This window comes from Natator depressus, chromosome 3 (assembly GCF_965152275.1).
Source record: "Natator depressus isolate rNatDep1 chromosome 3, rNatDep2.hap1, whole genome shotgun sequence".
NCBI classification, from domain to species: Eukaryota; Metazoa; Chordata; order Testudines; family Cheloniidae; genus Natator; species Natator depressus.
The window spans coordinates 159,900,830-159,913,422 of NC_134236.1; the positions used below are offsets into that span (position 1 = coordinate 159,900,830).

Consider the following 12,593-nt stretch of genomic DNA (forward strand, 5'->3'; position numbering starts at 1 on the left):
CAGGTTGGTCCTTGTCATCCAGGGTTGGTCATTCAGCAAGAATACTGTGGTTCTTGCAAAACACGTAGTGGCCAGGGAACTCTGAAGGCAGCCTAGAAAGCCTCAAAATACCTTCTTTGACTTCCATCTTGCTATCAAGAAATCCCTTTCTGATAGGATTATGTGATCTTTAGCTAAAGATGCCACCTACAGGATCTACTTTTGATACTTCTGTGTTGGCATTTTTTGGCTCTTGCATCTTATGGAATCTAAGTGCATACCTGCTAATGCATTTACCCTGACAAGAGTATTCCTACTGATCCCAGATCATGTCCTCATAGGAAGGGTGCAGCAGGACTGGGGTCTTCGTCACTGATTTGGCTGATGGGCATTTGCCCTTGACCTTCTTATTGGGTATCTGCTCTAGGTGGGAGATGCAACCTTTCTGTGACTAGTATTAAATCTGTCAGGGCGGAAAATCCTTTGATGCATTTTCCAATGTCCTGCTCAGAAATCTGAACTGAAGACCTCACCTTCCTCAGTAAAAAAGAGACACTGAATCAGATATACATTTTTTATATTTTTTCCTTTCCCTTTGTCTTTTTGTTTTCTGGCTCTTTTTGCCTGTTTTTCAGAAGTTGCTGCCCAGCTGTAGCCAGGTCAGGGTCTCTTGTGGCTCTTTACATCATAAATGTTGAGCGCCCTAGGTATGTTTCTCTCTGTGTCCTCACCCTTAGGGTCATAGTTCCTCTGCCTGTATGATAGGATCCCTGATTTTTGTTGTGAAGGGGAGCTGTGTTGGAGCCTTCCTTCTTTCCCCAATGAGATGAAACCCACTTCGGTATTTAGGGGGGGAAATGGTGTGTGGTTCAGGTTAGTCACAGTGCTTACCCTCTGAGCTGGTAAGATGGTCTCCTCCTTATCCTTGGGCCCTCTACCCAAGAAGTTCAGGAGATCCTGATTGGGCTTTTCTGCACTGGAGTCATGAGTCCTCTAGGGAAGGAGTGCCCCAACATGCCAACCCAACTCTGAGCTCCATACCCTGGCAGCATGAGAATCAGGTGGTTGTAAACAGGCAGCGCATAATTTGCCTTGAGATGAGCCTGTAAACATTTCTTCATATACGAACCACTGCTTTGATTTAGTCCAGTATTTTCAGGAAAACTCAGCCATGGTGGAGTAGTCCCAGAAGGGAGGCACTGCAGGGGCAGATCTGGGTGGCTATAAACCACCATGGTGCTAAATACCCAATCTAAGAGGAAGGAGGAAGAAAAGTAAAGGTTGCTCACTAATGACTAAAAATATATATTAAACTAAAGCTGGCAAAGGAAATGTTTGGGAGCACTATAAACTGTCACTACATGCAGAAATTCTGGCAGCAAACCAAAAAAGAGGGCATGGCCAGCACACTCTGTGATACGACACTGAACCACCTCTGGAAAACAGAGAAGAGTGGAAAAACGGTTTCTAACCTTAATTATTGTTGTTAAAGATGTGTTGCACATGTCCATTCCACTATAAGTGTTGTGTTCCAGTGCACAGTTGTAGGATAGTTTTTCCCTTAGTGCTACCCATTAGGGTGGCATGAGAGCCCTCTGCTGCTGCTCGCAGGCATAAAGGGTCAAGTCTCCTCTGACCCTCCTCAGTTCCTTTCTACTGGAAAGACTCCAATAGAAAAGGAAAGGAGGACAGGTTATGGAATGGACATGTGCAAGACATCTATAAGAACAGTTCCGAAAGATTAGTAACCATTTCTTCTTCTACACGTGATAGCACATGTCCATTCCATTGTAGGTGACTCACAAGCAGTCCCAACTGGAGGTGGGTTGAGAGTCTCTTTGAACAGGGATTGGAGGCCCACTCATCCAAATTCAGCATAGTGTCTACATAGCTGAGAGATAATGTAAAGAGAGGTAAATGTGTGACAATCACCAAGTTGCCCCTTTGTAAATGTCCAATATGGGCATGTTAGCCAGAAAAGCCACAGAAGTCACTTGGGACCTAGTCATATGACCCAACGCTCTATGCGGTGGCTTGATGTTAGCCTACTTGTAACAAAGGCAAATACAATTGGATATCCATGATGAAATCCTGTGTGCGGAAATAGGACTGCCCTTCATTCTGTCCGCAAATGCAATGAACAACTGAGGTTTAGTCCTTTCAGATAAAATGCTAAAGTTCTTCTAACATCCTGAGCATCTCCAGCTCCTTATTACTCTGTGGCTTTGGGAAGAAGGTCAGTAAGAAAATTTCGTGGTTAATATGAAAAATGGAAGCCACTTTTATAAGCAAACTTGGGTGAGGATGAAGATAGATTTTGTCAATGCAGAAACTCGTATATGGAGGATCCGATACTAGCGCCCTCAACTCCCACGCTCTCTGCACAGCGCTACCTTCATCAAAAGGTACAACAGAAAGCAAGCTGCTAGAGGCTCAAAGAGGAGACCCATCAGCTTTGTTAAGACTAGACTCAGGTGAAATAGAGTTCTGTACCTGATGAAATAGTCTGTCCAAAACCCTTTAAAAATCTTACAGTCATTGAGTTGGAAAAGAAAGAGTGGTTATCCACAGCTGGGTAAAATGCTGATATAGCCGCTGAGTGTACTCTGATCGAGCTAATCGTCAATCTCTGATGTTTCAGGGACAGAAGATAGCCAGCACGTGCTGAATAGAAGCAAGAAAGGGGGAAACCCCTTTCAGTCTGGACCAGAAGGAAATCCTCTTCCAGTTACCCAGGTAAGTAGTTCTAGTTGATGGTTTTCTTCTATTTAGCAGCACATCCTGAACTTCTATAAAACAGAACTCCTCCGCTGATGTTAACCACAAAGCTTCCAGGCTGTCAGGCAAAGAGCCTGTAGATTGGAGTAGAGGAGGCAATCATGACTCTGAAAAATCAAGTCTGTATGTAGTGAGACTGACAGTGGTGGACTGATTGATAGGTCTAACTCAGTGGTGGGCAACCTGCAGCCCGTGGGCCGCACGCAGCCTGTCAGGGTAATCTGCTGGCGGGCCACCAGACAGTTTGCTTACATTTTCACGGCTGCCCACAGCTCCCAGTGGCTGCGGTTCGCCGTTCCCGGCCAATGGGAGCTGCAGGAAGCGGTGCGGGCCATAGGGATATGCTGGCCACTGCTTCCTGCAGCTCCCATTGGCCGGGAATGGCAAACTGAGGCCACTGGGAGCTGCAGGCGGCCATGCAAATGTAAAACTGTTTGGCGGTCCGCCAGAGGATTACCCTGATGGGCCGTATGTGGCCTGCAGGCCACAGATTGCCTACCACTGGTCTAACTGGTTTGAAAACCAGTGCTGATGGAGCCATGCAGGACCAATCAGTTTAAGAGAGGCCTTATCCTGCTTGACCTTTCACAGAACTATGGGCAGAAGAGGGATAGAGGAAAGTATACAGGAGACCCTTTGACCACAGCAGTAGAAAAGCATCCATTAATGAACCTCGACTGTGGCCCACTGCCTTGTGAGAGACATCCCTGAAGGAGGACAGGAAGGGTAGGTGGGAGGGAACAGAAATAAATTGGAGTGTATATCCCACTTCCACCATGCTTAGAACCCACATACCTGTTATGATGTGGCCCCAATCACAATGGAGGTGGAAAAACTTTTTGCAAAAAACAGTTTGCAAAAACTTGGGAAGAAAAAGATGGCACCCTTAGAACTGGTACACTGCTCTCAACCCGTCCATCAAAATTAGCTTGTGGAGGATGCTGCCTGCCTTGATGAACCAGACTGTTTGTTGAACCCCTGGAAGGCAGCCAGAAGACTGTAACCAAGACAAACATTTCATTGTGATGGCAGAGGCCCTGCCCCAAACTGCAGAATTTGCTGCACCTAGACCCACCTACAGAGCCATTCTGGCAACCAACTTCCCCATCTCAATTAATATCTGGAATTCTTGAGCTTGTTTCTTGACATCCGGAGCTTGTCTTTGAACTTTGAATCTATATTCCACAGCGTGAAATCGTAGCACCCCAGTAAAGTTTGCTTGTATGCAATAGGAAGCTGTAACCCTTATGTGGAATAAAGCTTCCTCCCAAGTAAGTCCTGCTTTTTGGCCTTCTTATTTTTGGGAGGTTGATGTCCGGTGACCCTGTCTCTATCTCTCATTGGCTGCTAACACTATGAGTGAGACCAGAGGGACATGATTATAGAGGTGCTTGAACCCCTGAGAGGGGACATACTACCTCATCTCCAGTCTTTTTTTGCCATCAGTGGCAGGGAAGCTGGGGTCTGCCAAAGAACCTTGGTAGGCCCTAAAATAGCATCATTAATAGGAAGAGCTATTCTAGCTAGGGCTGGAGATACCAAGAAGTACCACCTACTTGTGGGATTTTTCCTGGATTCCTTGATGATAGATGTCCATGACCACAGTCATCCTCCTCAACAACTCTTGATGTGTCTTAAAATCATCAGGAGGCAGAGGAATAGGTTCTGCCACAATTTCCTCAGAAAAAGAAGATGCCAGCAGTCTTGGAGGCTGGTCCACTTCCCACTCCTCTTGCGGATGCTAATGAGAGGGGTCCTGTGTCCACTTGGTGCCAGGCTCGGTGCCAACACTAGGGTGTTTGCAGTGTCAGTGCTCCTGACAGCCACGAGATGGAGCCGGCTGAGGTAGATGTGGGGAAGCTCTTGATTAGGGGGAAAACCCCCACAAGTTCTAAAATGGCCACTGGTAAGGCCCCAGGGTCCTTTCAGTAAGCCCCTTGGGTTGATACTGAGGATGAAACCAGGGTGGGCAGGTAGTATATGCTTGATGGTGGGATTAGCTATGCTGGAACAGATAGGATTCCACTTCAGAGTCTGATGAAGAAGCCGCCTCTTGCTGCTACCATGGTGGGGCTGTACTGAACAGTACTAGTGAGGAAGATTCAGACTCTGAAGAAAGGAGAGTCAGGGAGATCTGTGCCTTCCCCTTAGGAAGCATTGTCTTAATCAGCACCCTGATGGCTAATTCAGCTGGACCTGCCCAGTGTGGTGGTGAAACCACTTACTGGTAGCTTGGGCACCAGTGCCAGGTGAGATTCCTGAACTGCCAGTGATGGTGGCACTGAGAGATTTAAATGCCTCAAATGCCTCTGAAGTAGACATACCGGGGCATGAGGTGATCCCAATGATTGTGCTTCAGGAGCTGGTCAGAACAGCCCTGTACTGGGCCCTGGTGTCAACAAACTCCCCTGCTTAGAGATGTGCTCTGGGGAGTGTATCCTCTTTGAGCACCCTCCTGAGTCTTTAGACCTCTTCACTTCCTTCAATGATCCTTGTACCAAGTACAATTTACAGTGACTCTTTGTTACTAGCAACAACAATCTGCCTGTTGGTACCAGTAATGCAGAATGTGCACTACTGACTAAAGCAGAGGTGCTCGGTACCCAAACCAAGGTAGATAGTTCAGATGGAGGACATAAAACCAATTTCAGCAGCAGATTTTTCAATCTGGCTGCCCTGTCTTTTTTGGAGTGGGCTTTAATCCCTTACAAATACTACATTTGTTATTCATGTGAGCCTCCCCGAAGCACTTAAGGCAGCTGGGGTGAGGGTCACTGTTAGGCACTGCCTTACCTCAAGGGCGGCAGCACTTGAAACCCAGGGAATACGGCGTATCTCCGGTACCAGAGCCAGTACCCAGACTGGGTGCTGGATCCACACAAACAACAATAATTTGTATTAAATACACTAACTACACAGAACTACAATGAGCACTATTTACATGATTTGACTAAAGACTTGCAGATGCAAGAAAAGGGAGCTCCAAAAACCATTACAAACGGTAAGAAGGAACTGAGGGAGGTCAGGTGCCTTTTTTCTTATGCCTGTGAGCTTGCTGGTGTGCATGCTGCCTCAACGGATATCACTAAGGGAAAAACTCTTTGACAACTGTGCACTGGAGCTCACAAATACCTACAGTGTAATGGATGTGTGCAATCACTTGAAGAACATCCCATATGTCTTAGAAATGTGAGAAACACTGGGCTGCAGAATGCATTTGTTCTAATGCAAAATGTTTACCAGTTGTTATGCGACAAATCTGACCAGTTTCTAGATTTATAAGGCACTGTGCATGTTACAAACAGAAATGCTGAGACAATGTATTCTCTGGCGTTAGTATTTATAGTAGGTTTCAGAGTGGCAGCCATGTTAGTCTGTATTCGCAAAAAGAAAAGAAGTACTAGTTGCACCTTAGAGACTAACAAATTTATTTGAGCATAAGCTTTCGTGAGCTACAGCTCACTTCATTGGATGTATTCAATGGAAAATACAGTGGGGAGATTTATATACATAGAGAACATGAAACAATGGGTGTTACCATACACACTGTAACGAGAGTGATCACTTAAGGTGAGCTATTACCAGCAGGAGAGCAGGGGGGAAAAAACCTTTTGTAGCGATAATCAAGGTGGGCCATTTCCAGCAGTTGACAAGAACGTATGAGGAACGGTGGGGGGTGGGGGAGGAGGGGAATAAACGTGGGGAAATAGTTTTACTTTGTGTAATGAACCATCCACTCCCAGTCTTTATTCAAGCCTAAGTTAATTGTATCCAGTTTGCAAATTAATTCCAATTCAAAAGTCTCTCGTTGGAGTCTGTTTTTGAAGTTTTTTTGTTGAAGAATTGCAACTTTTAGGTCTGTAATCAAGTAACCAGAGAGATTGAAGTGTTCTCCGACTGGTTTATGAATGTTATAATTCTTGACGTCTGATTTGTGTCCATTTATTCTTTTATGTAGAGACTGTCCAGTTTGGCCAGTGTACATGGCAGAGGGGCACTGCTGGCACATGATGGCATATATCACATTGGTAGATGTGCAGGTGAATGAGCCTCTGATAGCATGGCTGATGGGATTAGGCCCTATGATGGTGTCCCCTGAATAGATATGTGGACACAGTTGGCAACGGGCTTTGTTGCAAGGATAGGTTCCTGGGTTAGTGGTTCTGTTGTGTGGTGTGTGGTTGATAGTGAGTATTTGCTTCAGGTTGGGGGGCTGTCTGTAAGCAAGGACTGGCCTGTCTCCCAAGATCTGTGAGAGTGATGGGTCGTCCTTCAGGATAGGTTGTAGATCCTTGATGATGCGTTGGAGAGGTTTTAGTTGGGGGCTGAAGGTGATGGCTAGTGGTGTTCTGTTTTTTTTCTTTGTTGGGCCTGTCCTGGAGCAGGTAACTTCTGGGTATTCTTCTGGCTCTGTCAATCTGTTTCTTCACTTCAGCAGGTGGGTATTGTAGTTGTAAGAATACTTGATAGAGATCTTGTAGGTGTTTGTCTCTGTCTGAGGGGTTGCAGCAAATGCAGTTGTATTGTAGAGCTTGGCTGTAGACAATGGATCATGTGGTGTGGTCTGGATGAAAACTGGAGGCATGTAGGTAGGAATAGCGGTCAGTAGGTTTCGGTATAGGGTGGTGTTTATGTGATCATTGCTTATTAGCACTGTAGTGTCCAGGAAGTAGATCTCTTGTGTGGACTGGTCCAGGCTGAGGTTGATGGTGGGATAAAATTGTTGAAATCATGGTGGAATTCCTCTAGGGCTTCTTTTCCATGGGTACAGATGATGAAGATGTCATCAGTGTAGCGCAAGTAGAGTAGGGGCATTAGGGGACGAGAGCTGAGGAAGCGCTGTTCTAAGTCAGCCATAAAAATGTTGGCATACTGTGGGGCCATGAGGGTATCCATCATAGGGCCTAATCACATCAGCCACACTATCAGAGGCTCGTTCACCTGCACATCTACCAATGTGATATATGCCATCATGTGCCAGCAATGCCCCTCTGCCATGTACATTGGCCAAACTGGACAGTCTCTACGTAAAAGAATAAATGGACACAAATCAGACGTCAAGAATTATAACATTCAAAAACCAGTTGGAGAACACTTCAATCTCTTTGATCACTCGATTACAGACCTAAAAGTGGCAATTCTTCAACAAAAAAACTTCAAAAACAGACTCCAACGATAGACTGCTGAATTGGAATTGATTTGCAAACTGGATACAATTAACTTAGGCTTGAATAAAGACTGGGAGTGGATGGGTCATTACACAAAGTAAAACTATTTCCCCATGTTTATTCCCCTCCTCCCCTACCCCCCACTGTTCCTCATACTTTCTTGTCAACTGCTGGAAATGGCCCACCTTGATTATCACTATAAAAGGTTTTTCCCCCCCGCTCTCCTGCTGGTAATAGCTCACCTTAAGTGATCACTCTCGTTACAGTGTGTATGGTAACACCCATAGTTTCATGTTCTCTACGTATATAAATCTCCCCACTGTATTTTCCACTGAATGCATCCAATGAAGTGAGCTGTAGCTCACGAAAGCTTATGCTCAAATAAATTTGTTAGTCTCTAAGGTGCCACTAGTATTTATAGTGGTCTCCACACTCAAATTCAGCTCTGAGTATGTGAAGTTCCCACTGTAATCAGTGGAAATTGTATGTGCTGACTCCAGGGCTGAAATGGGTCCTTAAGGTGTTACAGTCTAGTGCGAGAAGAGCTTCACATCACAATATTTGAAGCCGTTCAAAATATTCAAAACTGATCCATCATTAGATGGTATCTGCATGTTTCTGATGAGGCGTAATGAAGCTTTGAAGCTGCTGAAGCAACCTGTCACATGTTTCAGAGACCTCACACCAACACTATCTGTATACCAAGGAATCCATACAAAGTTACAGTACTTTATCGTAAAGAGCTGTCGGAAAATCAGCAGAAATTTCTTAAATTTCCATTGTGTTAATTATCATGCAATATACGTATACCATACTTTGGCACTAAGAGAGTCTCTTCTTCAGCAGAACTGATCATCACTACCACTGGAGAGTTCTGGTCATGTCCGTGTATATATAACTTCCTGATATTCGCAAAACATTTCACAAGATAAGGCTATGGTACAGACATAAAAGAAAATAACAGAATAAAATATGAACAGTCTGAGATTATGTGTAACAAGAAGAATATTCCTAGCATGCAGTACTGAAATGTTACCTGCACAGCCTCAGGATTTTTGCTTTCAGCTAAAATGTCAAGAAGTTCAGCATTGCTGAGAAAGTAAAACCTTGGGAAAATCATTCGTTTAATCTCAAGATAGTCCTGTTCCAAAAAAAAAATTAAAAAATAAGAAAATAATTTTAAAGATACATTGAAATTATAATATAGAAATACGATCCCCAAATCCTCATCCTCACTTTCATGGCCCTGAATTCCAGCCACGTACACCCCTCTTAACTTCATCCTTTTCCTCCACACCTTACATTGCTCCTACTCCTCTCTCTTTATTCATTACCTTTTCCCTTCCCGTGTTTGGTTTTCTGCCTTTTTTTATGCTATCCACTATAGCTGGACCAGCCTCCTTTCAAGTCAGCTAAGTACCCTTCCTCACTTCCCTCACCTTCAAACCTCTCCTGAAAATCCACTTTTTGCATAAATATAATCAATCCAATACTGTCCCCGCTTCTTCCTGTTACTGAATTCTTGTCCTGTGGTTTGCTTTTGTCTGTGTTCAACTAGAAACTCTTTGTGGCAGTGATGTGTGATCTTACTTATTTTGTAGTCCACTATGCATATTTATAAAATAATAATTTTATCATGCTTACTCTGGTTGAAGCGCTCAGAGCACAAAGACAATTTTAAAACTCCACAGGATAACATTCCTCTCTCTCTAAATATATACGTATAACACACATATATATAAAAACACATCTTCAGTCTACCACTACAAATATATTCTAGCCTACTGACTGCTCAATAGGCAGCTGATGCAAACAATGCAATGTCAGTGCAATACATGCCTAACTGATCACCTCAATGAGCCACTTACTGCCACATCCTATATTAGTTGCATGCAACAGAGTTGCTTTGCTGGCAGCCTCTTTTAGAGGAAATTACTGCAGTCAAATTGCTGTAGGTAAATCCTATCAATAATCAAATGTTAAATTACACTAACTGTTTGACAAGGATTTATATAATGATGACTAGTATGATAGGAAGGCAAAGCAGCTCAGTGCCTACTTTGCTTGTTTTCTCTCAAAAATAACATGTGAACAGATGACTAGCAAAGTCACTGTAATCAGTATAGGGGAAGGGATACAGAATGGGATAAATAAAGAACACATCAGAGATCTTCTGACCAAATTGAATGAATTCTAATCAGTGGGGCCGGTTATTATTCACCCAAGGATACTGAAGGAATTAGCTGAAGAAATCTCAGAGCCATTGGCAACATATTTACAAAGTCATGAATGACAGGAGAAGTCCCGGAAGACTGGAGAAGGGCTAATGTAGTGCCCATATTTAAAAAGGGGAAGAAGGAAGAACCGGGAAACTGTAGACCTGCCAGCCTGACTTCGCTACCTCAGAAGCTACTAGAGCAATGTATAAAACATTCAATTTGTGAATACCTGGAGGATGATGGGGTAATCACTAGCAGCCAGTGTGGATTTACCAAGAACAAATCATGTCAAACCAGCTTGATTTCCTTCTTTGACAAGGTAACTGACTTGGTGGATAGAGGGAATGTGGTGGTCATAATATACCTGGACTTCAGCAAGGCTTTTGACACAATCCCACATGACATTCTGATAAGTAAGCTGGAGAAATGCGGGCTTGGCAAAACTACCATTAAGTGGATACATAGTTGGTTACACTACTGCAAACAGTAAGTATTAAAGAAATAATGTCAGATTGGAGGGAGGTCTCAAGTGGGGTTCCACAAGGATCTGTTCTGGGTCCGGTGTTGTTTAACATCTTTATTAATGACTTGGCTGTAGCTATAGAAAACATACTGATCAAGTTTGCAGATGACACAAAGCAGAGTGAAGGGTGCCAATACTTTGGAGGATAAAGCTAAAATTCAGAGATAAATGGGAGAACTGGGCTAGAGACAACAAAATGAAATTCAACAAAGACAAATGTAATGTGCCACACTTATGGAAGTAAAACCAAATGCACAGATACAGAATGGGGGAAAACTGGCTTGGTGGAGGCAACTGCTAAGAAGGAAGGAAAGCTTACTCACCTTGTGCAGTCACTGGAGTTCTTCAAAATGTGTGTCCCCGTGGGTGCTCCACTTTAGGTGGTGGTGCATTCAATGCCATCCATCGGAGATTTATGGTAGCAGTGTCCGCGCGGGGTGCATGTGTGCAGTAGACATCTCACGGTACCGTTGGTGCCACGTGTAGTGCATTCCTTCTCTACCACAGAGTCCTCACTGTGAACTCCGAAGTAGAGGGCGGGTAGTGGAGCACCCACAGGGGCGCACATCTCGAAGAATTCCAGTTACTGCACAAGGTGAGTAACATTTCCTTCTTCTTCAAGTAGTGTCCCTGTGGGTGCTCCACTTTATGTGACTATAGAGCAGTGCCACCTGAGGGTCTGGGGGACTTCGGGTTCGTTCGAGTCACTGAGGTAAATACTGTGAGGCCCACTATGACATCAGCCCAGGAGTCCTATGTGACTGCATAGTGCTTTGCGAATGTGTGAATGGAGGCCCAAGTGGCTGCCTTACAGATCTCTAGTATTGGAACGTTATTGGGGAATGCTACTAAGGTTGAATGGACCTAGTAGAATGTACTCTAACGTGCTCCAGTGGTTCTGTATTCTGGATATGGTAGCACGTTTGAATGCATGTGGAAATCCATTTGGATAATCTCTGAGTGGATACAGCATCTCCATTTGAGCACTTGGTAGTAGAGATGAAAATTCTAGGGGATTTCCTGAAAGGATTGGTTCTTTCAAGGTAGAACACTAGTGCCCTTCTAATGTCTAGAGTGTGTAGGGCAGCTTCTGTTGGAGTACCATGAGGCTTAGGGTAGAATGTCAGTGGGTGAATAGATTGGTTCATGTGAAATGCTGAGGTTACTTTCTGTAAGAATTTAGGGTGTGGACATAACGTGACCTTGTCCTTGAAGAATGTTGTGTATGGAGGATCTGCCATGAGCACCCTATTTGCTCACCCTTCTTGCTGAGGTAATGGTGACCAGGACGGCTACTTTCATTGATAAGTGGAGTAATGACTAGGTGGCTAATGGTTCGAATGGTGGTCTATTGAGGCATTTCAGTACCAAGCTGAGGTCCCATGTTGGTGTAGGTCGTCACATGTCTGGGTAAATGTTTATGAGACCCTTCAGGAAGCGTTTTGTAGTTGGGTGTGAAAATGTCAAAGTTCCATTGATCTCTTGGTGGAATGCTGAAATGGCTACATGATGGACTCTGATTGAGCTTATCGTTAAGCCAGTGCTTTTCAGCTCCAATAGGTATTCTAAGATTAATGGTAGTGGTGCTGAATCACTCATCAAGTGTATTCCTTGACACCAGGCAGAGAACCTCTCCCATTTTTGAAGGTAAGTATTTCTCGTAGTCTGTTTCCTGCTATTTAATAACACTGTTTAACTTGTTCCGAGCAGGTTATTTTGTCATGGTGGAACCATTCAGGAGCCATGCCTGTAAGTGGAGTATCTCCAGGTTCGGGTGGAGAGTACAACTGTTGTGTTGAGACAGCCGATCGGGCCGGCGAGGGAGCGCTCGCGGGCACATATCACCATGCGTAACAGGTAAGGATAAAAATGTCTGTTTGGGCCATGTCAGGACTATAAGGATAACTTTGGCCCTGTCTACTCGTA

At 44.3% G+C, this 12,593-nt stretch overlaps 1 protein-coding gene across 1 annotated transcript in view; it reads right to left on the bottom strand.

Annotated features, from left to right (window-relative positions):
• Positions 1–12,593, bottom strand: part of DNAH14 (dynein axonemal heavy chain 14) — a 467,695-nt gene that overhangs the window by 324,596 nt on the left and 130,506 nt on the right. The window contains 2 exon segments of the mRNA XM_074947623.1: positions 8,741–8,859; positions 8,962–9,066. Coding sequence (XP_074803724.1) covers positions 8,741–8,859; positions 8,962–9,066 — 224 coding nt within the window.